Genomic DNA, 27,390 nt, shown 5'->3' with positions numbered 1-27,390 from the left:
ACCGTCACAACTTCGATTAACCCTGAATCGGGTAGCAAGAGTCAGTATATGCCTCAGCAAGTCTATAGAGTATCATTCGTATGTAAGCGGCGAGGGAACTGTCTTCTCAATATGTCCCATTGGCTGCATGCTTCTTGTCGTCGGGGTGGATTCCACGCGTGAGGGTAGTCGGTGGGTCCATTAAAATACTACCGCCGTTCCCCTGACTTGGTCCAAGCACCCCACTATGGGGCTGACATGAGGGTGAGCACAAGCGGCATCATTCTTGTCCCAATCTGGGGTGAGCTGTGAGCCATTTTTACTTACTGGGTACTCTAACGGTGCCGCTTTAAACGGCCCCTATTTACGATGTATCTATGGATAGCTTGAATAATACAGCTCACCTTCTTGTCGCCTAGTCCTTACTAGCGGCACGTAAACGTATCCCCCTTCGCTTTCCTTTGCCGGCGGGCACACGTAGTTATGAGCCCCTGGGAATTTACATGGCCAGATGGCATAGGTTCGCATTTACGGGACTGTTGAGAGCAACTTACCTCGCTGTCTTCCGTTAGCATCAACTGCGTCCAAAGTTCAGTTTGTCAGGCTGCCCCAGCTTTGCCGATTTGGAGAATCTATATTCCTGTATTTAACAAAGGTGACTTCCCACGGGCGACTTACTGGCCATGGTAGCCTCATCATCAAGACATCAGTACCTTCTGGAGACTGAGCATCTCCACACCGACGAACCCCCCGTTGTCACAACAACAATCCCTCGCAAAGCGGTTCCACAACGTCAAGCTAATATTCGCGACAGTGATGGGACGGATAAGCCGAAATTAATATCTGAGCCTCCTCCAGAAGCTTCGACTGATCCTCGACGCAAGAGACATGTCCTATCGTTTTGGTGGCTTGAGATCCAGCCGTTTCCATGCTTCTTATCATTGTAGCCATCCTATATCCACGGCACGGTCTTCCCTTGCCACACTGGTCCTACGGTATCTCCGTCAATGCAATCATCGCTGTGGTTGTGGTCGTGTTGAAGATAGCAATACTTCCGGTCACTGCTGAAGGTCTCAGCCACTTGAAGTTCACTTGGTTCAAGTAGCAGCGTCCGTTGTTAGATCTAGAAACATATGACATAGCAAGTCGAGGTCCATGGGGACCTTTATCACTTACTCCTGGTGACACGCCATCGCCATGTTGGTGCGTCCATAGCTGCCGCCGTCACGCTGCTGGCACTGGCAGTTGAGCCATGCACTCGGCGAATCCTGCGGTATCACAGCTGCGGTGTCATCGATCAGACGGACAGTGCTACTTTGCCTCGAGCAATCCTATACGGGGCAATGGGCCAATATATCAGTGCCGACCAATCCACAGTCCGGGTGGACATGCAATCCGCCATCGACGCCGGTGTATATAATGCCAACCCTCCTACTGTACCTGTAACTTGATCTACGGGAAATTGCACCTTTACACGTCCCTATCACACCGCTGGCTTTTGTACTATAATATCACGCATCAACTTATAGTGAGTTCAATTGTAGCCTGTGTCCCTTTTGTCTCTCGCTTTACTGCTCAGCCGTTCCTTCTTGATGTTTCAACTGTCTTTCGGGATCTATTCGAACTAACCCCGAACCCGCAGCTTATTCCTTGTAACATAACCTATAATGGTACATCAAACGACGATTACACGGATACCAATTACCCAGCGCTCAATGCAAGTTTGCCGTCCGGCCTGTCAGCCACTACGGGAGCCTTCGACTCTGGGGTGGGGATTGTGCCAATGAACTCCAACAATGCTTGGCTCATCATGGTAAGAACGCTGTGCGAAGGCTGCACTCTGCCACTTTCACGTAAACTTTCCTGGCTTTGTCTCGTTTTTCGCTTCTATGAAACAACCAGCGAACGGTGATATGTGGCAAGTACATAATATGATCAAATTGCTGACCTCTGCTGTCCTAGGGACAAGACGGCAAACAATCCCAAACCCAACAAGGACCGAGCACGGTGATTGACATGATTTTCACTTCCTCAGATACGAGCTCCTTAGAGAGCCCTGGACTGCCGAGTGCAACCTTTATCCCTGTGTGAAGACCTACACAGCGGAAGTCAAGAACGGTATCCTTACGGAAAATGCCATGGACGAGGACTTCTGGCTCTCGGTATCCTACAATGGTGAGACGAGCGTAGTGGACGTTGATTGCCTTTCATCGCACCAACGTCATGTTCTTATTAGCCAAGGTTACGACATCAACGAAGACACTCATTGGAACGTGACTCCGATATGTCTTGTTGGCCAACCTAACGAATGCCCGGGCACGTTCAACGCATCGAGCACAGTCCCACTGAAATACACCTAGACGATGTATCAGTCCTCGTGGAGTGCGATCAACGAATTTGCGCATACCTTCTTCACCGGCTCGATCACGCCTTACAGCAACGCATTTGACGGTTCCAGAGTGCTTCAAGCCTTTTACAACAACGGCGCCAGAAGCAGCGGCAGTGTGCGGTCTATTTTCGCCAATGTTGCAGAGTCCATGACTACGCATATCCGTCAATCGGGCAACATGATCTTGGGGGCACCAGCTCCCGGAACTGTCTACCGTCAGGACATATGCGCAGCGTTCGCTGTGCGTGGCTAGCCTTCCCGGCATCCCTGGTTCTTATGACAATACTCTTTCTCTGCTTTGTCATGATTGGATCGCGCTACGGAGGAGACCATATTACCCACGACTGGAAATCGTCTCTGTTACCAGTCATGTTTCATGGTCTCGATCAGAGCACCGTTGCCGAGCATCGAAACAGCAGACTCACCCAAACCAAAACAATGCGGCAGGCCGCGAGGAATGTACATGTACAGTTCAGCAATCCAGGTGACGGCTGGCTATTCGCAAAGCGAGATGGCTGAGCCACGGGTACCAGGAGTTCTTGCAAGGCGACAGACTCCGTTCGGGCCATTTCTTGTAAACTCAATCCATCTATGCTTCGCTCGTGCCTCTTCTCTCTCAGAGAGGTCGTCCCCGGCCCTTGGCGTTGACTGAAAGAAAGAATCCGCGATGCAGAAATAAGTAGGATGCCTGAATGCAGTAACACAACTGCCTCTGATGACTACTTTGAGATACAGAAGCCTGTGTTCCCATCCGCTATCCGGCTCGGCACGACCGTCACCTTGCCATGCGCTCCTCGGCCCATTCACAACACGAAGCGTACCTGAGGACTGGTTGCTTCTTTCTCAATTCACAGTTTCCACCCTGTTAATGATATTCCCCCCGCCGCAAAGACAATATGTGCACCGACCCCAAACGCCATCTTTGTTATTCCCTCTAGCTCTTGAGAAAAGCACCCATCAGGTGACTGAATCCTCCACACAACGCCCATAGCGTGTCCAGTGGTTGGCGCAGTGGAGGACGGAAAGGAGCGAAATCGAATATGGCCAGTCGAAGTGGACTGTCATCACCAATGCCAGTTTGAAATCTCGCCTTTGGTGGCATGACTGACCCGAGGGATTGAAATCACCTGGCTTTTCTCGCTCCTGAGCTGGACCGCCGGGAGCCTTCTTCAGTTGTTCTTCAGAACTGGTTTTTTGACCGCCCCGGGCCGCCTCTCGAGTTCGAGATCGACATCCGTCATGAAATTCTCGTGATCGCGAGCAAGGGATTCCACTCTTGTTTATCGCGGCCTGTCTGACTACAGAGCAGTGAAGTCCCTTTCCACGGTCCCAGAAGCCCATCAAAAACCCGTATTGCCGCCCATTAGGGAGGTTGGGCAGTTTTGGATGAAGAGGCTCCATGGTTCCCTGCAGGTAGCGTGGAAGAGCATGCTTCAGGCTACCTTGCGGCCATGGACGCTCGAAGTTCCTCCATTCCACTGGGAGCACCTTTGCAGGATGATGCCGCCATTCCCCAAGACCACAGACCTCAGTTGCATGGGTTTTTGCGGTTCCGGGACAATTCCTGTTGGAGCATTTACCCTTTTGGGCCTCGTAGGACCAGATTTCCCCGAAGCTTTTACACTTTGTGAAGATAGGTAGCCTCCTTCTTTTCTTTCTTGCTTTCTTGTTGCCGATAGGCGACGGCGGCGGTCGAGTGAAGCTCTCTGCAAATGGCTGCTGCTGTTACAGGCTAACTTTATTGTTTTATCCAGTGTTCAACGGCCCTTCACTAAACGCCCAGAGCCAGCGGTGCTGAGTGAGATGCACCATCTCCGCTCGCATGCTCCGCCCATTCATGCGATCGTTCGACGCGGCTACGGTCCACCACCGACACACCATGCCTCTCGGGACCATGCTCCTCGCACGAGCAACGTCTCGTCCCTGGCTAGCTGGCTAGCCTTAATCCTCAACTTCCTACATCAGCCTCACGGTCGTCCTTCGTCCTTGCCACCGCACGCAACGCATGCATCTCTATTCCAGTCCGCCCAGGTCCTCTGTCTTCTCACACCAGATTTACAAAGTCCTATGCCACGCACCTGCACCCGCGCTGTGTGATCATCCTCGCCAGGCTCACCGGCTGGTTGTTGTTGGCGCCGAACTGCTGCTCCTCGTTGTTGGCGTGCCAGCTTGGATTCGTCGCATTCGATCTCAAAATAGTGGTCGGTCGCGAAGTGGACGCCGCATGTACGGCAGTGTTTCCTGGTTGGAGCAGAGGTGCACATTTCCTTCTTATCTCCTTCGACGGAAAATGAAATGTACTGGAGAGCGAGAGGCGGTGCCGTTCGGGATGATCAGGGTAAGCAACAGTCGTGTGGGTGTCTGGGGATCGAGGGAGGTGTGATAGAGAGGGGGGGAGCAGTCATAATCTTGTTTGCTTTCGTTGAGGCCAGGATTGCAGCCGGTCGAATTTCCATACGATGTGTTCGTCGGTTCGAATTTGAAGACCCAGAGCCGTCCTCTTTAAGTTTGGATCGGTGAGTACTAAGAGGGTCTACTCAATCGTCTCAGGCTCCTGGAGGCTTTAGAGTTTTCATAAGCAGTTGATAATCGAACAGATTCTGCTTCATTCCCAAGGACAGAGGGGTGGTTTATATACCAGTCCGTTGACGGTGAAGTAGTGACGGTGACGAAAGACTATTACATCTCGCGCCGTGTGACTGAAGACAATTAATGGAACGAGCATGTGATGGTCGGTTCACCTGCAAGTGAGAAAGACCGGCCATCTCGCTCTCTGTAGGTGATATCTTCGCGAACCCCTGTCTGTGCGATTTCGTTTGCATTCGATGTGAAGCGTAGAACGACAGACACTTTCCGACAGCTCGAAAGCTTGCCGAAGAAGAGAGATCCGGACGGCATCCTGATCGCTCCGTATGCCAGAACTGCATGGAGGACTAAAGAGTTGTATGAGAATAAGCCAACTGTCAATTGGCTCACGGATGACGATAAAAGGAAACAAAAACCATCATTCAGTGTACTGCGACAAGCAAATTGGCGATGTGGATCGATGCTGGAAACGAAGGGCTTGAAATGGAGAACTCCGTGGACTATAAAAGACAGTTATCGTTATTCTCACACTGTATATGGTAAGCTGTACACTCTGGGATCATGCATGTTTGTAACATTATGCAACGGAAGTCCTTCCATCGGGGCCCTTTAGAAGTTCTTGCCGGTGAAAGGGCTCTGAACGGAGCCGAAACTGTAGGACAACTGTCAGCTGATGCGTTCGGATAAGACCTCCTCACCGGTGCTTACCCTTGAGGGCATTGTCTGCCCAGCGCGACGTTCGCGCTTCGCATGTAACAGATCCTCGCTTCCGCACAGGCGGTGCTGGTGCAATTGGGGGTCTTGACGCTCATCTTTCCCTGCAAGGTATTGTGGATGCTCACCAAAGTATGATTTGCAGCCATGGCCTCGGTGACCTTCTGCCAGTATGTTGCGTTCAGAGGCGCATCTTCAGGCCATCCCACTGGGTACGTGTCCCTGGCGGAGTACTCAAACTTCCAGACGGGGCCGGTCTGGGCAGGGTCGAGAGTCTGGAACGCGCTCACATTCGCGTAGTATGTGTAGGCGTTGTAAATGGAGAAATCTCCCGTGTCAACTTCATACATGCGATAGCCGGAGTTCAGGTTGGTCAGAGGCGTCACACTCGGCCCGATCCAGCCAACATTGACGGCGTGGGCAGCATTTTGAGCCGTGCCATTGTTGCTGTAGTAGATGAAGAACTGGTCTTCATGGGTGTGGCCGAAGAACACACCGGCAATCACGTGCGGCGAATATCGGTCAACAATTTGGTAGAAGAGATCTGCAATGACACTTAGAAATCTCGCCACGGAAGCTCTCGTACCTACTTACCTGTCGGGTTGGGAAGAGGATTGGAACCATCCCAGCCTGACAAGACATGCCCAAGAAGCCAGACGCGTTCGCCTTTGCTCTCGGCTTCTTGGAGCTCTTGCGCAACGAATTTGAAAATCCCACTATTGTCTGGATTTGTGGTATTGCTGCCCCAAAGTGAGAACTCCCTTCGGTATGATGGGAAGCAAGGCCTACATATAATTAAACAGGTTGCTTCGGTACCAGAAATCCGTGTTAAAAGTAATGATCCTCAACTTTGGGTACTTTGGATGATTGATACTGTAAGCGCCATAATGCATGCGTGCCTCGTTTGCGGTCTGTGCGTCGATCCAGTTGTTTTGCTGCCACAGCGAGGCAACGTGATTCCAGTTCCATGACCTGGCGCTAAGTCAGAGGAATCCATAAATCGGGTGATCGACCTACTGTTGCTGACCCAGATTTCCTGGCAAGCTGTGCGGAGAATCAATGCCATCTGTATCCCCCTCAGTCATGTCTCTCTTTGCAAGGGGTTTGTTTATTCTTACCAGGGTTGCTATCATGATTCCCAAGCACGGCGAAGATGGGTCCGCTAGGGATGTAAGATTTGATCATGTGGTAAATCGAGAATTCGGCGTATTGGGTGTAGTTATTAGACAGTTCGTTCTGAGATTCATGAGAAACTAGATCGCCCGTGTAGATGCCCCAGGCGAACTGGTCGTTCTCAGTTTGATTATTGAAAGTCGTGCCAGTCAGAGGTCCGATAGATTCCAGCGCGGACGTGAGAAGGAAGTATGGGCTGTCGCACCTGAACGACCCGTACAAGGGCGAGGGTATCTCCAGGTGACCGGAAGCACTTTTGGGGTTGTTGGAACGACAACACAGGCCACTCGAGCAGTTTGCTTCCGAACCGACGTCGTATCTTGGATCGATATGGAAATCGCTCAGATGGACGACTTTGACTCTCTTGCCGCTGGGTTTCGGTACTGTGACATTGCTAGGCTTGGGGCCGAAATACCCCGTTGTATTCGAGGGAAGAGTGAACGGACGAGGACAGAAACTGCCGCTCAAAAAGTTGCAAAGGTACTCGCCGTCCGATCCAGACATGTTCCCCAAGGCGAGAACTTGGGTATAGACAGCTCCGAAGTTTTCGGCATCGTAATTTTCATGACAGCTAGTGTTGGACATGAATCCGCTGCTGATGCACAACTGGACCAGCAAATCTGGAACCATGGCAGGGACCCGCTGGGCCACATATTGGCCAACTTCCAATGCAGAGAGACATTTGGTGCAATTGGTTGCGTTTGTGGCAAGAATGGCATTGACTTGGCTGATGGCATTGGCCACAATAGCACTCCCGTTTGTGACCGAAAAGAGAGGAGTTGGGTAGAAGATAGGGTCTTCACTTTCTTGTGGGATATTCGTCTGGTTTGTCAACTCCAGGGGGAAAGCTGGCCCGTCAGCACCGAAGAGCACATCATATGTTTTCGATCGGACTTACTATAGTTGAGTGCTGGGTCGAAAAGGACGGGTTGGGGCTGAAAAGTGCGTGTCAGCAAAAACCCCCTGGGGATACCCTTGAACAAAAAAGGCTTGCCTCTTGAGTTGGCGAAGGGGGAATATAGTACGAGGGAAATAGACTGGTGGGAAAGCCGGCAGCAACAGTGTATGCCAGGAGTTGGGAACTGGAGCCCTGGGCATGTACACGCTGGCAGGAGAACAGAGGCAGGGCCAATGATAGCCACGAGCAACGACAATGCATGATAGGCAGACTTGGAGGTATATATATGTGTGTGTGTAGCGAATGCTGATCTTGACCGACCGTGGGATTCTAAGCAAGGAAAGAAGGGAAAGTTGCCCAAGGATACTCAACCTTTTTATTGCACAAACGGGCTGGTGTGTGGTACCAACTTGACCGTCGGCAACAGAAGGTCAACTTTGAAGCTCTCGCAAGTTGCTTGCATCTTGACGGAGGATGTCCTCCTGTAGGCCAATGGCATTGACAGTTGAAGGCAGAAGCAGTGAAGCAGGTTGCTGGCGCCCTGCCAAGGACTCACCAATTGTAGAGGCGCTGAGGCTGCACGTGTTAGCCTAGTATGTCGTCTAACGGCTGACTGCCGACCACCAGGCCTGGTCTTGCAGATACCTGCCGATCCCTTCTGCAATTCCAGCAGGTAGCGAGGTAGCAGCCGCCTCTAGATACCAAGCTTGTCGACCGTCTTAGCCACAATCTCTTCATACTGCTGCATTCCCCTCTCTAGTTTTCGAAGCCCAGCCTTCCGCACGTGGTATACCATCCCGGGCGTACCTGCATCAGAATCCGACTCTTCGCTGCTTTCATCCTCCTCCTCTGTCCTCACTGGATTCTCTCGATCCACCACACATCGCATAAAATGCCGATCGTGAGTGATGACAAGAAGAGCACCCAACCATAGTTTGAGGGCTTCGATCAGTGCGTCAATGGTGTCCGCGTCCAGATGGGTCGTTACTTCATCCAGGACGAGCAGATGAGGAGAGTTGCAAAACACCTCCGCCAGTGCCACGCGCACCCGTTGTCCTCCAGATAGAGCTGCAAGTGGAATGTCTGTCACGGTGTTCCCCCGGAGACCTAGTTTGGCCAATGTGCCTCGAGCTGCCTGCTCATCTCCGGTCCAACCCGGGAGTTTCATCAAGTGAGACAAAGCTGTCCTCTGCGGATCTCGCCTTCCGATTGTTTCCAGTTCCTCGACTGCGTGTTGAGAGTAGCAGGCGAATTTGGCCTTTGAATGCACGGTGATCGAGCCTTTCGTTGGTCGTGGATCTTGACCGGTGGCTGCCCCCATCAAGAGCTTGACCAGAGTCGATTTTCCACTCCCATTCAGACCTGCCAGTCCCACCCGTTCACCAGGGTGCATGGCCAGATCAATGTCTTTCAAAGTCCAGACGCCCGACTTGGGATAGGTGTATGATACTCTGTCGAAGTTAAACAGAGGCCCGGTGTGGCGCAGCGGTTCTGGCTGCTCCGGCAGCGTGATTGTTATCGGGGGATCGAACTCTGGGATCTCGATGCCATCGCGATTTGAACTGTGCCATCCCGCAAGGTCGCGGTTGAGCTTGAATCGGCCACCACGTTGGCCAACCTCGAGCCCTGTCCGTTCCTCCAGCTTCTTTCTTCGCGACGCCGCTTGCTTCAGCTTCTTGTCATCTCCCGTCCGTTTGGCAGCCTTGACATTCTTGGCTATGGTCTCTTTCATGTGTTCGGTCTGCCGTTCTTGTGCTTCTGCCATTTTGGTCATTCGTCGAATTTGTCGACGCTTCTCGGATTCGTACTCTGTCAAGTTGCCCTTGAAAACCTCCAATGTTTTGGCGGGAGCTAGCCGAACGAGTAGTACCTCGTCAGCAATTGCATCAGCGAAGTCGCGGTCGTGCGTAACAACGATCACTGTGGTTGCGGCCAATGACTTCGTGATGTATCTTTCGAGCCAAACAATGGCGGGCAGGTCAAGGAAATTCGTGGGCTCGTCAAGCATTAGTACATCTGTCTTCTGTATCAATGCGCATGCAAGGTCACAGCGTGTTTGCCATCCCCCAGACAATGACTTGACAGGTTTCTCGATTTGTTCCTCGGAGAAGCGTAGACCGAGGAGGATCGTACGGGCACGAGCCTCAGTGCTACCGGCATCCATGGCCTCCAATGCCAACCGTGTCGCTTCCAGCATATCGAGGCCGATTCTCGTAGCTTCTGGTTCGTCCTCGGCGCTCTCGGCTTCGTCATAGCTTGCTCGGCGTAAGTAAAAATCGCTGTGCCGACTAAGCGGATGGCATTACCGTTTCTGCGCTTCCTGCACCTCCTTCTCCCTCTCTATGAGCACCTGACGGGCCTTGAGTCCTCGAGCACCACTTCGTCGCGCTGCTATAAGCCGAGCTTCAGCCAACTCTTGTTTTGCCTGCTCAAGTTGAAGCGAGCGAACCGTCGTAACAATCTTGTTGGAGTGGGCTTTGTCCTCTAGTACAGCGGCAAGACCTAGATTATGTTAGAAAGACGACATGTCATCGGTGAGAGAGAACATGCGGTGGGCATCCTGGAGGGCACGCTCTCTGCGTCGGTCACTTCTTGTGACATGTTCAAGAACTTTGAGAGTGTCGCTCTCGGTCTCATCGGATTCTGCCAGTACATCGGAGCTGACCCGTATCTGACCAAGCAAGAGCAAACGCAAATTGCGAGGGACGCCAGGCACTCGTCGTTCCGCTAATGCTCGTAACAGCGAGCTTTTTCCAGTCCCATTCCGCCCCGCTAGAACGTAGTGCACGCCTTCCACAATGCGCAGATGAGCGTGGTCCAACAAGTCTCGCCCTCCCACGGAGAGCGTCAGATCTTTGACATCGATATCCTTTGATGTTGGTGCATCCACAGCATCTACATGGAAACGGCTTTGCTGGCTTGTGACGACAATAGTTCCATCCCGTAACGAGGACGTAGATAGACCTATTTTCGATAGTTTGGGCATGGCAGACCAACGCCGGGAGATAGTGCTTCGGCAGGATTAGGAAAACCTGACGGAAAGCAGAAAATGTCCTTTTCGGAGAGAAGCTGTCGAAAAGTTGTCCTACATTGTTACTCTGGACACTGTTTTATGCGAGGGGAAAGAACTCGAGCTACTTTGGCTGTCTCCGTAGAGGGAAGTGAATTGGGGCCGTGGGTGAAGCTGCAACTCCTTCGACACGGGATTGCGACTTCTCGTGAGTCACCGAGGGCTCGTGTTGCTTGTCTGGATAAGCGCATTGATGTGCTTGATGGTTCCGGCGGACCGGTGCCGTCGTTTGCGAGATCTCAGAAGCTGGAGTGCTTACACAGATGAGTCACATAAGCGTTAGCTACGCACTGTTCTTCATGTGTGTGATTCGGACAGAAGGGAAGAATGCTCAAGGAATGCTCTACGGTCTCGTCGTCGATCTGAGAAAAGACGCGTGACTGTCATTTGAAAAGACGTCGCGCTCGTGACCCGGTGAATCCGCCAATCAGGACATGGACACTCGGTAGCTGCGCAGACTCTTTGATTCTTCCAGCCCCAATGCGAAGGTGAACAATCTTACTCTCGCCAGCCGGTGTCGGGGCCTCTCCCACCTTACAGTCATCAAGTCCTTCGAATTACACACAGATCTGATAGCTGCCACCCACCTGTTCCCCCGCGATGGCGCAGTTCCGCGCAAAGAAGCTCGACCTGGGCTGCTTCATCAACTCCAAAATCATCCGCGACCACACAAAACGGAAGACGTTTGAGCAGTTTGAACCGCAGAGGTACACACCAGCACATGACATACAATCTCTATACACTAACACGGAATTGAATAATCTAGGCAAGCTCTTCGGTACCTCGTCCGTAACACCTCCCTCCCGGACTGGGTACGAACAAAGGCACAATTCGAGTTGAGAAGCATGCACTGCTACACGCGGCCCACACAGATAAAGAACCGGTGTATAATGGGCGGTGTAGCCAGGAGTGTTTTGAGGAAGTTCAGGATGGGCAGGGTAAGTTTCTCGAACGGTCTCTTGAAGCGATGCGACACGAAACCATTTCGCTTCCCTGCATACAAGATGAAAGCGTTGGTTGGGAGATGACCTGAAACTTTATACTAACTACGTTATGCTCCTACAGTTCCAATTCCGGATGAATGCGCTGGAAGGGAATATACCTGGTGTCAAGAAAGCCAGTTGGTGAGCCAGTTGTACAACTATCTTGAAAAGCGTTCTGGATCGCGTGGCATGGGACGGCGTTACAAGTGCTGGAACAGGTGAGGTGGGAACGCGAAAGATCATATATGAACTTGACTGAAGATCGAGATTCAAATTTCCGAGAATAGAACCATTCGTGTCCCGATTCCGTCAAGACGAACTGTGCCTGTGTTTCTGCGCTCGACAAAAAGCAACGCTTGCGAAGATGAGGAAGTCGCTCAAAAATTTCTGAACGCAAAAGGAGACCGCCTTCTAGCCTTGCCAATCACCCTTGTGTCAGCTCTAGTGGTCATTGTCGGCCCTGTTGACCCGAAGAGCTCATCAGCAATTATAGTCTTCACATTATGACACCAGCCTCATCATGGAAGCCCGCCATCCTTGAATTTCTGCAAGTGCCAGTCTATTTGGAGCCCAAGGAACAAGTACGGGAAAGAAAAAGGGACGACTGGTTCGAGCAAAGAGCCTAGAGCCTCCAAGTTCGTGGCGCCACCACGGCTTCGACAATTGCCACCCCATGCCTAGTGGAGATGATGTTTCGGCTCTTCCTCGCCAATGGTCGGGTCCAACTTCAATCTTTCCGTAAACGCAGCAATAGCTTCATCTCTCTGGGCGATGGGTAGACGGTTCAGTGTCGGAGGGAGCTATGATTGCAGCCTCAAAGACATCAAGATCTTCTCTATTGCGCTTGCTCCCATCTGGAGTGGTTGACCGTGCTGGGTCATGAAACACTTTGGATGTATCGTTACTCGTACCCTGTCCTTGGTTCCAACTCTCGTCCCATCCGGTTTTTTGGGGCTTCTCTGCGTTTTCACTTTTCTTCTGCTCCTGGTCGTGATTCAATCGTGCCTTGATTAGCATTGCTACCAGCGCTTCCAGCGTGTACCGTGCATCGTTTCCGCCATTGTGAGGGAAGTAGCATGGAAGGCCTAGATCTCTCATAATAGAAGCAAGGTTACGGTTCTGAGTCTCTTTCTTCAGGACCCGATATAATGGTGCCGTATCCAGTGCATCGATGATTGATGCCAATGTTTTGGCATAGCCCCCTCCATTGGCCGCCATGTCCATAGCGGCAACGGGATATGTGCCACGAGAAGACGTGAAGATTTTGGATCCTAGTGTTCTCAGATATTCGAGATCAGTCCCAACATCATGCCCGACTAAAATGATATTGCGGTCTTTAGGTCCACGCTGTAAAGTTTCTGGGCTTTGTTGATTGGCTTTGGCGAGCGCGACGGCGCGTTTGATGGCTTCCTGATCTCCGATGCCATTCAGGATGCTGGTGACAGCAGCTCGGTTTGCAGCATCTTGTTCGGCATTTTTCGGACCCATATTTACCCCTCCGAGGTTGGGATGAGTTGCTTCGCAGACCTTATCCTCTTCACCTGGGCTGGCTGGCTCAACGCTCCACGGATCAACCAGGCTGGCATGCATATACTCCACAGAGAAGGGCCACTCAAAGCAGCTGTCCACTTTGGTCACGGCTTCTTTGAGGTCGACCCATTCAGACCTGCCAAATTGGAATGCGTTAGGATTTCCGATACAGAAATCTCTGTTAACTAGGTGCTCTCTGCCACTGATTCTGAAATGACGAGAGCGGATACGATCCATCCAATTTTTGCCATTCGGACCTGGAGGGATGTTGACAAGGTCAAGTGTGTCCAGTGTGCTGATCCCAATCTCTGTAATAATGTCGCGGGCTCGTTCATATGCCTCGACATCAATCGCAATCATAACGGTATCTGCCTCAAAAGGAAATGGAGCTGGGGCGTTGAGGTCGAGCGGATCAAGAACAAAATGGCCTGTTTTCAACTGTTGCAGACGGAATTGTTCCTGTTCATCCCACGGCATTTCCAGGTCTGGGTGTTTCATTGGGCCAGTCTTATGACGCAATCCCAGGCATCGCTGAGCTCTTCTCAACTGCGCATACCAATCTCTTACTGCAAATAGACGGTCATCGTGTCCCTTCTTTTTGGCTCGGCCACCTTTGCTCTTCCCTCCTGCAATGGCAGCTCGACACTTGTTCTTGAAGTCCTCGAATTGCTGTCTTACTTCAGGTGGGGCATCGTGTGGACATTCACCGTGGTTGGATAGAGCATTAGGGACACTAATCTGCATTTGCTGTGCTTCCATCTTTGAGCATGACTGGCCCAAAGATTGAGGTTTTGGGGTACCGTCCTCGTAAAACGTGAGGGTAAACGGGAATTTCGGAACCGACACGTGGATTTTGAAGGCCTGCCCGATCTCTGTAATAAGCTGCTGGACTTGCGCATATGGTACGAGGATGATCGGTTTCGCGCCCAAGCTGAATGGAGGATGAAGATAGTGGCTGGATTAATCATTAGCAATGGTCCTGCTGAGAAACAGGCTTAAGATGTTGCCGGGAGATGGGCAGGAAGGGTGGGGAGTCAGACAACTTACAGGTCCCAGGTCCGATTGTAGAATTCGTTGGATGCAAAGAAATGGCGCGAGACACGATCATTGACATCGTTCATATATTTGTATGGGAACTTCGCAGCAAGGCTGAACTGACAGAAATGGCCTGCGACTGGGTTTCCTCCCTTATCTGCCGTCGGTAACTCGTCATTGTCAGAGTCAGAATGCTTCGTCACATCTTTGGGGGGATTTTGTTTGGAGGGTTTGCCATTAGCCAGATACTGAATGGGACCGTTGGCATCATTCGGATATCCAGATGAATTGAGCTCATGCATGACTCTTTGGTTTGGCTGTGCTGTCTTCGTGGCAGGTTTCATGGATGGCTTCTGCTTGAAGGCGGAGACGTAGTCGTCGTCGTCGTCAGAGCTGGTGAGAATGTCAACATCTCTTTCCGGTTGTTGCTTTCGCAGTGGTTTAGTCTCTCTTGGATATTGAGCGGCTTCAGGGATACTCCAGAGCTGTTCCTCTTTCGTCTTTTTCTGTTTGAGCTCTTTTTCCGAGAAATGAGGTTGGCCGGGAGTTGGAGCAGGTGGAAGTGCTTGGTTGGAGAACAATTGGTTTAATCGATCTTGAGGGGTGGTGCCCGTCATGCTGCCTGATCCTCCCTTGAAATTAAAACGCAGAGAATATATGAACCACTGTTAACAACTCCTCAAGAATTGAATCGGTGTGCTGGTAATGCAGGCGGGGAAAGGCTTCGCTGGAGTTGTATTTGCAAGGCAGATTGCTGTACGCTTCAATGATTTTGGAAGGGCCTTGTTCTGTAGCATAAAGCATGAGACACGAAAGAGGACATCAAGCGGACTGAAAGATGGGCATGCTGTGAGAGAAATAAAAGGATAGGGAGATTGAAGAGAGGACTGAAAGACTTGATGAATCAAACCGTGGGAGACAGACGCAAGGCTCTTTTGAGAGTTATGGAAGGGAAGCGTAACAGTGTCACATCAACTTTTATTACGCAACAGAGATCCGTTCTCTGCCTACTCACATCGAATCATTGAATTCCTGAACTGGAGGGAACAAGTGAGGATATGAGGAACAAGGCTGAGAGCAGTGATGAGCAGTGGTTGCATCTTTGTTGCATCCCATACGCCCACGTGACTCACACGTGACTTGTTTTAAGATACTGCCGTTTCTCACCGCCTTCGTCGCGATGGCGATTCAACTTTGACATGCGCGTTCCAACTGCGGCAGGCCTTAGTGGGATGTGCGCAGTACAGTACGCGGCCAAACAACAGAGAAGCCGCGACTGCATCTCTCCCATTCCTCCGAAGACACATGAATGTTCCTCAGGGATGAGGTGACATTGCGACTCCCATCCAAGTTCTCCATCAAGAAGCCAGTCGATCTACTCTTCTGCATCCGTCGCTGTCCCTCCTGACCCAGATTATCTCTCCGATGCGCCGGCTACCATAACGACTCACCTGGCTTCGATGCCGACGATGGCGGAGATCGCAAGCAACCGCGCTGTCGACCCTGATGCGCAGGCTGCTGTGACTGACTTCCTCGACTATACTGAATATCTCCCTTCCGACCTCATTCGATCTTTAACACTCATCCGCGGCCTCGACGACGCCTATCTCAATAATTCTCTAGTCCTCCATGACCTTGCCAAACTCTATGGCTCACTCCCAAGCCTTGAGGCTGCATCCCGTCCGAATGTTCAGGAGCTCCGCGCTCAGATATCCACAAGTTTGGATCGGGCCCTAAACGCTCGGGAATCCGCATATGCAGAGGCCTGCCGTCTGTTTGACGTTGTAGACCGACATCAGAACAGGTTAAAAAGCATTATCGCCAAATTGAATGCCATACCAAAGCCTCCTTCGCGGGATCCAACTCCTCAGCCGACCCCCTCAACGCAAGTCAAGCGCTCACGGAGCGGTCGAAAGATAGAGACTGGTACGTCAACGAGACTAACCCTACATCCCCCCCGTGGCAATGCCGTTGCCTCTGCGATCCTCAAAAGGCCCCGTGGCCGCCGTGTCACTGTGCCGGGAGATGTCATGCCACCGTACGATCCCGATTCGCCCATCGCAAGTACAGAAGTATCGGACTGGGAATCCCCGCCACCTTCACCTCCACGCCCAATTCTCAAGCTCAAACAACCGAAACCTCCTGCGCCGGGAAAGCCTTCGAAACAAAGGCCTCCGCCAGTCGACGAAAAGACTCGCGAATCGCGAGAGGCAACTGAGCCATATCACAAACCGACTCCTCCACCAGAGGACGCAGAGATCGGAAGCAAGTGGAGACCATGGACGCACTTGACCGAGTATGAGATGTACAAGCTTCGGAAGAAGATGAAGAAAAATCATGCTTGGGAGCCTAGCGACGTCATGATCAGACGAGAGTTGGCCGACCGTGGCAGAGGATGGGACAACTACTACCGTGCGAAGGCGGAAGCTCAAGCGAACGGGACCCGGTTCATCGACATCGATAGCATCGAAAAGTTAACCCCAAAGACTGAGAGACCTGACAAGCCGGAAACTCTGGATCAAATTGAAAGCGTGGAGAAAGCCGACACGTCAGAGGTGGCGGGAAAGGTCGAGGAGGCGGACATCCCACCACAAGAGCCTGAGATCTTGGAGAAGTCGGAGGAATCTGCCGCGGCTGCTGGTGGGACGCCCGCTCCAAAACCCAAACCATCAAAGAAAAATGAAAAGAAAGAGAAGAAGCCTGACCCTGCGCGATCTCAAGCTGCGCTCGCAGCGCAAGAAGCCGAACTTGCTGCCCGAAGACTGGGAGATATTGGCTCCAAGTTTCGCACTCTGTTCACAACCCCTTTCACCTCAGCCCTTGCGTCGCTCAGCCGAAGTGCCAGTACTCCGATCGCTAGCCGGCCAACTGCCACAGGGAAGAAAGGTCCAGAAAAGACGTCCAAGAAGAGAAAGGCAGAAGACACACCGACTTCGTCGGTCTCGCCATCAGCAGAGCCAGAGACCGCAAGGAAGAAGCAAAAGATTGCGCCAAAGCCGTCACCTCTTGCAGCCAGTCCTATCCCGGTCGCGACCCCTACATCGCCTGCCGCCACGAGCAGTGAACCCCCTCCGTCCACCAGCACCGGAACCGTCAAGATCCCACTGAAACTCAATGTGACGGCAGCAACTACAGCAACAGCTCCCGGAGTGGTTTCTGCCAGTGCAAGCAAGACTCCGACCCCCGCGCCGGCAACCCGTGCTCCTAGTGTCCAACGCAGTTCAGTCGCACCGAAACCTGAGAGCACTCCGCCAGCGTCCACCACAACTTCCTCTCGGCCACCGTCACGGCGGTCTGCAGCTGCATCCGTCGAACCCCAATTCCCTACGACGCGGTCCAGCCGACGTCCGTCTACGACGCCTTCTCTCGCCGGAGGACAGAAAACACCCGCCGAGAAGGAAACACAAGGACCGAGTCCGAAAGCGGTCACTACCGTTCCCACAGCGGCAAGCCGCCGTAGTAAGCGAGACGCACCGGGGATGGTGACGCAGTCGAGTCAAGATGGGGGCGCCGCTGTGAGCGTCAGCAAGCGCAAGACCAAGCCCGCCAAGAAGATATCATCAACAGCCCAAGTGCCCCAGATCAGGATCGACGTTGATGGAAGGCAAGAGATTGTGGATCCTGATGAGGAGCGATATTGTCTCTGTGGGGATGTTAGTTGGGGGGAGATGATTTGTTGTGAGTTGGACGAGAAGGTACGTTCATCCTCTTATACACCTACACATTTCGCCGCCTCACCTGGCTGTTTGTTTTATGCTTTGTACATTTATCGCTGACTTGAGCTGTCTATCCAGTGTGACTACGGTCAATGGTTCCACATGGAATGCGTATCTCTGGTAGAGTTGCCTCCCCGGACGGTGAAGTGGTATTGTCCTGGTGATAGGAAGAAATATCACAAAGGAGAAACCACCAACGGGCTTGTGGGAAGGGGGATTAAGTGAAAATTATTTGAAGGTCGACGGATGGAGTCTTGAGATGCATTGCTCCACGAGGGAGGCATCATGTTACTTATGCGAGAATTGTCCGAAGCCATGACTGTCGGCATTGGCAATGGGATCGACCGGCTTCAAGACACCACCAGCCGCTGTTCTAGCCATTGGCTGGTGTACAAGACCCGGATATGAAATCTGCATAACCGATTCTGTATAGGGGTAACAGATTCACCAGCAACATCGACGTCATCTCCAGCAATGTTTTGCAAATCATTCTGTGCCCGTAGCATGAGAGCTGTCCGTCTTCGGACCACTCCTTGCCCTTCGGCTGAGACGAGCTCAGCTGCCTTAATCGAGCAGTGTAGAGAGTAGAGAAAGGGGGTCTACGTGGTGTTGAGAGAAGTTACACTGATGTCAGTCAGCTCACCACTATCATTGTTCAATATCAGGAGCCCCTTGCCTCTGCTTTGTACATGACAAAGGCCAGGGTCGTATCGCCCTCCCTGTCTCTGTCAGTGTCCGGAGTCTGTGAAAGTCGGAATTCTTCGACCTTTAGATATTCCCCTGAGAACCTTGGGAATGAATAATGAGACGGGATGAAAATGGAAACACTGATTGGTTCAGGGGGGGTTCGCGTCAAGATGTAGATTTCCTTCGTGCACGGTCAGGGTCAACCTGCCAGTCCGGTACTTGGTCGCATAGGTCCAAATCCTTGACAATATCGATGATAAATTTGACACGCGTGACTATGTGGCCAGGTCTCTCTGTAGTATGAGTGGAGTCCATGTGGTGCTCATAGTAGAAGGGATGGTGGGAGGAGGCCGACTACGTGTGGTCCAGTAGAAAGACAAAGCGAGAAGTCAGTGACGGTCTGAGCTCTGGGAGAAATGGCCTTGACTTTTGGCCCTTCTTTACCGTCGGTCTTTAAATTTTGAGACTGTCAAAATAGTTGTTTTGTTGTTGTGATGTGGTGTTGATGGAAATATCTCTGATCCCATCTGAGCCACAACGTCAGTCTGCGCCACTAGCGATCATCGCTCAACTGCCAATGAATATCTATATCTCACCTCTCTGGGAAGAGACGTCGACGCTGATAGATCCTGCGTTCGAAATTTCGTGGTGGGCAGCATCTTTCGCCGTAGAATTGGGGGGGATCACCTAAATAGAATGGAGACTTTGAAAGCGTCTGTTCAGCAACATCCGCATTAGTGGCCATGATCGGCCCCGTTGGTGACCATATTACTCGCGTAAGGTTGACAGGGAGACATCAACGAGGTAAATGATTCAATTGCATACTCGATCTGGAGGGCTTTGTCTCGGGGAAGGGAAGAAAGAGCTGGACTGCGAAATCTGTTGGGTGCAGAAATAACTCCCCAACGAAAATCAGATATGTCAAGTCACCATTGAGTACCTTGGCAGCCGATTTAACGCTGTCAGGCACTCACAAGTACTTTCGACATTCCAAATTACTTTGGGCACGTCGTAACCAATGAGTGGATTGGTTACTCGTCAAAGAGAGCCAAGCGAGATGCTGTGGTTTTCCGAACTGGGACTTAGATGGATCAGGCGAAAATCGAAACCGAATATCGATGCTGTTTCACAGGGCCTCCACCGGGGATGCGTGTATGGCGACCCGGTTTCTTGGTCAGGGCCCGATTCCCTAAAGTCGTCTCGGAAGCATGGAAAGGCGTCCCAGCCTGTCCCTTCTGTCCCTATGGAGAACGAAGGCGAGGGGGCTCGTCTCCAGGAGGTTATCTACCTTGTCATCGTTGACCAGGTCATGTCTCGGCACGACAAGTTGATAAGTACTGGACCCTTGAAGCGATCATCGAACGCCAATCGACAGGAAAGTGGGATCATTGCGGTCCCGCGGCAAGTGGACGCTGCAGGTACAAGTACAGGGCATCAGCGACTATACCCGATTTGCATGGCTGACAAGATAATTTCCGAGACCAAGGCAGTGGAATTGGAGGGAGCCGAGCTAAGACGACACATGGGCGACAAGGCCAACTTAAAATGACTTCCCCGAGGCTTGCCAAGGGAGAAGTTCATTGACAATTCCTCTTCCTCGCTTTAGTAACCGCCGAGATGGACAAACCTCTTTTACTAGTCCCTTTCCGAGATGAATGTGCTCAATTTTCACTGGAGCCGGTATATTGATGCCGAGATCGTTATGTAACTCGGGATATGGTCTTAAATGTCAACTTTGTTCTGGTGAAGATGGCCAGTGAATACTGTGAAAGACATCATGGCGTCTTATGTCGGTGCTGACAGGGACGCATCCAGCTCTCTCCTGCGTTTGGAGGACAATTCTTCGCACGGAGTAATTCTGTGTGTGGCGCAATTTGACTTCAACGGCGGCCCGACTACTTCCCACCGCCACATGGTTGACTGGCTCAGTCGGACTACTGGGTAGGGAGGGGGGCCATCTTTACTTCTCACATCCCTTCAAGCCAATCAAGGTACAATGCAATGGCTGATAGCCATGTCGGTGTGATGGCTTGATGTCGAGAAGGTGAAGGACAGACGATAGGACGCGAAACGTGTTACAGAAGTTCTTGTCGGCAAAATCGTGCGACATATTCTCAGATTATCGAGCATTGGTCCTTCTGCATCGTTATTATTATTGTTGCTCCGAAGCCTCGGTTCGTGATTGCTTGAGAAGCGTTTGGCGGGAGATGTACTGGGTACGAGTCCTCGATTGACATAGTGGGGATGGTGCAAGCAGGTATGTGAACTTCCACATCTAGCCAGCACCACCACGTCTCGATATGTCGTCTCCTACGCACCTTGCCCGACAACATCTGTTGCTTGAGTGACCGCAGAGCAAGATTTCTCCATTTCCCAGCCTTTGAGTTTCAGAGATGGAGCGGTGAACTGGGTTTGTCATTGTGCGTCCGAGTCTAGCGGGCGGAAGCAATCCCCCAACATCTGGCGCGTTTCTAGCTGCGTTCTAGCTGCAGGGGAAAGCCCACAGGGTGTCAGTGAGGCTGAAGCAACGAGCACAACGCTTGCCGGTCCCGAGCAAGGAAAAATGATTAACAGTAACCATGCCATTTGTGCGGACCCCGTCTAAAATTTGTGGGATGTTGGGATGGAGGTCGCTACGGCGGGCCGTAAGGTCCGAATGCATAGGTGAATCTGTGGGAGGGCTTGGGGGGGGGGGTTCGCTCTACGAAGGAGACGAAGGCAAAACAAATGCTGACTCGATGCTAACCAGCCATTGACAATGTGCACCGAGTACTCCGTACTCCGTATTCGCAGGTAGTAACTTTTCTTACGAGGTACAACTGCGCAAGGATGGTTCTGGGTGAGTGACTAGTCTGAGAGCGGTCTGACATCTGGAAGTTCTGCTATTCCACCTGAGATTGCAGACTTGACAGGTTGGCGTCAATATGTCAGATGCCAGAGACCTGTCAGAGGGGAGAAGAATGCTCCATATCCAGTAGAAGGATTGGGAGAGGGACAATTTGGACAGATTGGGAGAAAAGTCAGAGGGGAGAGTGGGTGTCGATGATGGGTGGTGGATGCGGGTGTGGGTGAAGGGGAAGTGAAAGGAGGCATCAACTCTGATCGACACTTCTGCAGGTACTGGGCACCGGGTGTACGCCGGCAGCTTGCGGCACGGCGCAGTGGGGCCTAGAGAGGAGCTGCCAAGGATCAAGGCCCAGGTGAGCAGGCATATTTCTCGAACTGAAGGTGCCGGGCGACTGGAACCCGCCAATGCAAGCCATGGGGGGCCATCGATACACTAGAGACGCCCACGCTGCACCCGCTCAACGGGGGTGACTGGCGTGCCCTTGGGCGGATGCGATATCTTTGGTACAGTAGGTATCGATTAAGCAGGGCCCCCTGTTCTGCGCGTCCAAAGCATAATTTTTTTTTTTTCTGCTTTGCCATTGCGCTCCTGGCGGCATTGCGCTCTTGTCTTGCTGAGGGTTGCTTTTCCGTCCTCTTGTTACGTGTTTGAGCTGAAGGGCGATGTCATTCCCGCATTTTGCCTGGCTACAGTAAATGAATGAGTCAATCTATGTCACTGGCTCACATTTTCTTTTGGTTCTGGCAAATCAGCCGCCGGAGCCCCGGCCGTGTGGGCTCATTGCGCACCTAGGCAGTCAATCATTCTCCAGTGTTTCTAGTCTCCTCGTTTAGTGTTTGGCACGGCTTCTATCAGGCTTGCTTCTGATCCACGCGCCGCGTCCTTGCCTTACTTAGGCCATTGTTTAGTTGCCTTTACCCGTTTCCTCGCCTCCTCGCGCCAAAGTCTGTTTCGTGTCGGCGGCTCAGCTTCCATAACAGGTCCATGTCACTGTCACTGATCTGTCACTGGAATTCACACCTTGGCCCAACAGGATGTACGAGTATTCGAATGAGTTTGCTTCCCAGGTGCTATTCTCTGAAATCTAGGCCACCCCTTGCTGGACGGTCAATCTTGTCAGCTGGTCTCTGTTCGCTGGTCCATCCTCCAATGCCAACTACGGTCCCACTTCGGAAGGCATCTCGATGCGTCATTAGCTGTTCCCGTCCGCTGGAGACAAAAGAAAAAAGAATCAAGGGAAAACAAGACAAGAATGGTATTGGGACTGTGCGTTGCTGCCCCATGCGCAGCACGCTACGATCGGGGATCAGGCCCCAGGCCAAGGCATCCCGGCCATCGTTGTTTGAGAATGCGATTCATGGCTGCGGAAATGTCGAAGGACCTGAGCAATCGCAACAATAATCTATCCAGAATCCTGCCTCCTCGTCGAGTCGAGCTTTTAGTGTCATGCGGGCTCAACGGCGGATGCCGATTCCTCGAGTCCCGCCTGGTACCTTGGGGTCCTGCTGAGATAAAGACAATCCCCCTACCGCAACGACGAGGCCCGCCCTTCTGACTCGGTCAGCTTGCGTCTCGAGCGTCGAGAATGGAAACACCCCTTAGCGCTGCTGGAAACCCTTGGGAATCACCTCTGGGCTCCCGCGGGAGACTAGGCCCCTAGGCCACTCGGCTTCGGGTTAGGCCCCACCACCCGCCCATCCCAGGCTGCAGCCCTTGAAGCAACCTGAAGCCTTGTGGCTCCCCCGGCTCCAAGAAGAAAAGCCTCTTGGAAACAAACCCTGCGAATCCGAAGTGCTTAGTTCTCTGCTAACGTACCATCCGTTGAGTATCCATCCGACCTGATCGGGGTGGATAAGGGGTAGTTGCAGCTTGTCTCCCTGTCCCGCCCTTTCTGTTATAACCATCACATTTCCTTGTCCGGCCTACAAATGTTACACGTCCTTCGCTCTCTCATCAGTTCTCGACGTTCTTTGCTTGTTCATAGTCTTGCCTTGCTTTTGCTTGTCATTGACCTAAACCGTGGTCCGGCCCTGTACCGAATTACCTCTCTAGATTTGACACATCACAACGGCCGTCCCCCTAAATCAGACACCAACCTGGGCGTGTACCAAATTTATCTGCCCGCAATCAATTCCTACCCGAGACTCGAAGAAGTGGAAAAAAGCTACCTGTCTGATCGGACCTGATCTCAGATTTGTCGCTCACTCTTAACAAGACATTTGCACTGGGCTGGAACTTTCCTGACAGCGCGCACAAAAACTCAAATTCTCAGCGCGCCTCCCTTCTCGCATTCCTCCCTTGGCTCGACCAAAAGGACCTCTGACAGAAAAGATCGTTCACACTGCCACCTTCCCCAGGCCAACAGTCAGCGAGCCAATTCTGTATCACATACGTGTCTCTCAGACACCTCACTGGACAGGTGGAAAATAGTCTACGGACTTCGCATATTCCTCTGTGAGTCAGCCAGAAATCCCCATGCTGCCTGGCTATATAAGCCTGTATCCGGCGCCTACCCCCTGAACTTTCTCGATCCTCCTAGCCGCCAACTTGAGATCTAACGCCTCTACAGCGCACACAGACACAATGATTTCCACATCAACATCAACTTCTTCAGCTCCGTGCGACATGGGCCGTGGTGGATACGACACAACCGGAGTACCCAAACCTAAGCCTCCTCAAAAATAACGGCCGCAAGAATCTGCAATTCGGTCACATCCCCTCGACATCGCCCCACGGGCCTTCTGGCGATATCCCGCCGAACATATTCACTTCTTTCGCCGGTTCGCAAACACTCGGTCTTTGCGCGTAAGCCACCAAATGGATGGCTGGTCCCGCGTCGAGTCTCGCATCATAACACAAACCTCCATTTCAGAACTCCGACCGTGCAACCTATTTCTCAACACTTTTAATCCCCATGTGCTTTTGGACGAATCGACTACCCTGTATAAGTACTGTCTCAAATATTTTGAGCGTTCTCGGCGACACTTTTTTACCCCTGCATGCACGGCGCTAGGACCATTATTTTTCGTCTTTCGGGGATTCGACCAGCACGACCATTTCCTGTACAACCAACATTTGATGTATCAAAAAAGTGCTTTTCATCTCGGCGTTGCGATATAGACGGAGGCTGGGATACGCTGGCGGGACGGCCAAGGGTGAGGAACATTGCGGTATAGATTACATGACTCAGGTCACTATTTTTGGGAGTTTCGTTTTGGGTCTGAAGGGAGAAGGCATTATTCTGTGTCGACGATTTCCAGTTGCAACAGGTGCCTGCCTGAATACCATGATGTGGTTAGCAAGATGAGACGGCCTGTTCATATGACGCGATAGGCTCCTTTGGTGGGCATTGGAGTCATCAAACACTGGTCATAGTCGATGAATGGGGTTCTTTTTTCCCTGTCACTAAATGAAGTAGAATAATGTTGTCATCATCGGTCGAGCCGTCCTGTCCCCAACGTCCTTTTAGTCATGTTTGGTTGCTACCAGAGATAGGCAGACGCCGAGACTTATTGATGGTTTGTTGCACGAGGCTTGGATCCTCAGGGGCAGCCCCAACGATGGTCTTTTTGGGGAACTTAGTGCGCAGGCAGAAGGGAAAATCGGTTTGAGGGCGAAATATGCAATTGCTGCAGATGCGCCCGTAGTATACCGTAGATCTACGGTGCCACCTAGCTGCCGAAAAACGCAACGCGCATCTGGAACTCGGCATCATCTGCGTCGTCAGTCTACCGAGTACACTGCGATCAATCCACCTCCAAACCATCATCCTCATTCCCAACCCGCCCTCATCGCTGACGACCTTTGCACGTTCAATTACTCTTCTCACAGCGGATTTGTAACCTTGAAACGCACGTGAGCAGTCCAATTCTTTCGACGTCCGCAACGAGGTCCACTTTTCAACCCATCCACCTTAACACCGACTTGAGCTTCTTCCTACCAACAGTCTCCTGACTGCACGTTCAGTCACCGGGAAAGAATCTCTGCGCTTCCTGGCCCAATCCATAATTAAAAGAGCCTCAGAAGGAATAGCATGGCCGACTCATCTTCAGCTCCCAAACCCTCCAGCAGCGTCAAGCTTGTGCTGTTGGGGGAGGCCGCCGTTGGAAAGGTGGGTTGCGCATGACCCGTTCCCGTTGCTCCCCTGGCTTTCAATAGTTCCCTGTCACGTCACCTTGGAGACAGCCTTGGAACCTAGAGCTGTGGTTGTACGGTTGCAATCCCTATACCTTATCCTCACGTCAATTGAAAAGAGATGGCTTAGAGCGAAGGCGAAGGGGAAGACCATTCGATTCGGTGGAGAGAGAAACGGATACGATCATCGCTGACAGTCTGAACAGTCATCCCTAGTCCTGCGCTTTGTCAACAATGATTTCCAAGAGAATAAGGAACCCACCATTGGCGGTATGTCTACGTCTCGTCAACATTATATTTTCCACTCAGTTTTGCCGCCCTTTTACTCTTTCGGAACCGCTTCTCTCTCTGCCTTCGAAAGAGCGATGTGACCTCTTGTGAGACCATCAGGCTGACGTTTCCGTAGCTGCGTTCCTTACCCAGAAAATCTCCCTTCCCAATCGAATCATCAAGTTCGAAATATGGGACACCGCAGGCCAGGAACGCTTTGCCTCCCTCGCCCCCATGTATTACCGCAACGCCCAGGCTGCGCTCGTCGTGTATGACCTGACGAAACCGACCTCTCTCGTAAAGGCAAAGCACTGGGTTGCGGAATTGCAGAGACAAGCTTCACCGGGAATTGTTATCGCCCTGGTCGGGAACAAACTAGACTTGTGCGCCGAATCGTCCGGCGACAGCGCTGACGCTTCTCAGGAGTCGTCCTCCGCAGCAGGCGAGGACGACAACGAGACTAATAATGCCGAGCACGCTGAAGCTGAGCACACAGAAACCGGCGATGCAAGGAAAATCTCTACCCGAGAAGCCAAATCATACGCTGAGGAGGAAAGCCTACTGTTCTTCGAGACGTCCGCAAAGACCGGCTACAACGTCGCAGAGGTCTTTTCGGCAATTGCAAACGCCATCCCCGAGACGTCCTTGAAGGGTGCTCGAGGAGCGAGTGGTGGTGGGACCCAGGCAGCATTGTCAGGCGCGGCTCAACGGGCGGAGGAAGCGAGGGTGAATCTGGCAGACAGGGGAAAGCAGCAGAAGGATAATTGCGCCTGTTAATTTGACCGGTCTCGAGAGTCATCCTGTGTGCTGGCGAGAGGTACAACAACAAAACAGTGTGCTTGGGATTGAGGATGAGTTTGGCTACTGACAGCTTCGTCGAGAAAAGCTGTATGCCCGAGCTGAGATGGTGGTGTATAGGAGAGCACAAGCGGATAGTAGATATGATCCAACTTCTTGTGCTCGATTCGGTGCGAAGGAAGGAACGTGGGCATGTGGATTGGATCGTCGATCGGAACGGCATCAGATTCTATGGCGTCTGGTAGCGTACAGCGAAATATTGATCTGTGACTGCATTTATACAAGATTTTAAAGCAAACCTCACAGAGACCTAATCCTCTAGCAACACTAATAATACAGATCACTGCCGCCTCCTTTAACACATGCCGGAAAGGTATACATTAAACGGGGCATAAATGCTAAATTTCCCTTCTTTTCCATGTTCACACTGTGGAGGCCCGCCTTCGACGCATTGTATTGTGTTTCAACAAAATCTCTAGCTTCAACCCTCGCATGCAGTCGGGTCGACAGCAATAGACGGTAGTATCAGGTCCAATCAACGCTCCATCCCATTTTCGTATGTAGAAGTACTGACGATTGC

At 51.9% G+C, this 27,390-nt stretch overlaps 6 protein-coding genes across 6 annotated transcripts; 4 read left to right on the top strand and 2 right to left on the bottom strand.

Moving 5' to 3' along the window:
- Positions 1 to 2,342: 2,342 nt before the first annotated feature.
- On the top strand, positions 2,343 to 2,621 carry Z519_10837 (uncharacterized protein; the record flags this gene model as incomplete). The annotated part of the gene is made up of 1 exon (XM_016768552.1): positions 2,343 to 2,621. The coding sequence occupies one exon, from the start codon at positions 2,343 to 2,345 to the stop codon at positions 2,619 to 2,621; it is 279 nt and encodes a 92-aa protein (XP_016615459.1).
- A 2,942-nt stretch (positions 2,622 to 5,563) lies between these two features.
- On the bottom strand, positions 5,564 to 10,725 carry Z519_10836 (uncharacterized protein; the record flags this gene model as incomplete). The annotated part of the gene is made up of 11 exons (XM_016768551.1): positions 5,564 to 5,606; positions 5,663 to 6,212; positions 6,263 to 6,408; positions 6,458 to 6,640; positions 6,686 to 6,734; positions 6,787 to 7,689; positions 7,740 to 7,776; positions 8,296 to 8,315; positions 8,442 to 9,994; positions 10,046 to 10,241; positions 10,311 to 10,725. 11 exons carry the CDS (start codon positions 10,723 to 10,725, stop codon positions 5,564 to 5,566), a joined length of 4,095 nt encoding a protein of 1,364 aa, XP_016615458.1.
- Positions 10,726 to 11,409: 684 nt separating this feature from the next.
- Z519_10835 (uncharacterized protein) lies at positions 11,410 to 11,649 on the top strand (the record flags this gene model as incomplete). Its single annotated transcript, XM_016768550.1, has 1 exon — positions 11,410 to 11,649. The coding sequence occupies one exon, from the start codon at positions 11,410 to 11,412 to the stop codon at positions 11,647 to 11,649; it is 240 nt and encodes a 79-aa protein (XP_016615457.1).
- Positions 11,650 to 12,548: 899 nt separating this feature from the next.
- On the bottom strand, positions 12,549 to 14,974 carry Z519_10834 (uncharacterized protein; the record flags this gene model as incomplete). Its single annotated transcript, XM_016768549.1, has 2 exons — positions 12,549 to 14,277; positions 14,370 to 14,974. 2 exons carry the CDS (start codon positions 14,972 to 14,974, stop codon positions 12,549 to 12,551), a joined length of 2,334 nt encoding a protein of 777 aa, XP_016615456.1.
- An 852-nt stretch (positions 14,975 to 15,826) lies between these two features.
- Positions 15,827 to 18,298, top strand: Z519_10833 (uncharacterized protein; the record flags this gene model as incomplete). Its single annotated transcript, XM_016768548.1, has 2 exons — positions 15,827 to 18,052; positions 18,152 to 18,298. 2 exons carry the CDS (start codon positions 15,827 to 15,829, stop codon positions 18,296 to 18,298), a joined length of 2,373 nt encoding a protein of 790 aa, XP_016615455.1.
- Positions 18,299 to 25,641: 7,343 nt separating this feature from the next.
- Z519_10832 (uncharacterized protein) lies at positions 25,642 to 26,789 on the top strand (the record flags this gene model as incomplete). The annotated part of the gene is made up of 3 exons (XM_016768547.1): positions 25,642 to 25,719; positions 25,949 to 26,012; positions 26,149 to 26,789. 3 exons carry the CDS (start codon positions 25,642 to 25,644, stop codon positions 26,787 to 26,789), a joined length of 783 nt encoding a protein of 260 aa, XP_016615454.1.
- Positions 26,790 to 27,390: the final 601 nt, after the last annotated feature.

The sequence above is a fragment of the Cladophialophora bantiana genome (genome assembly GCF_000835475.1).
Source record: "Cladophialophora bantiana CBS 173.52 unplaced genomic scaffold supercont1.19, whole genome shotgun sequence".
Classification (NCBI taxonomy): Eukaryota; Fungi; Ascomycota; class Eurotiomycetes; order Chaetothyriales; family Herpotrichiellaceae; genus Cladophialophora; species Cladophialophora bantiana.
Note: the sequence above shows the minus strand (reverse complement) of the source record. Positions and strands in the feature narration are given on the sequence as shown.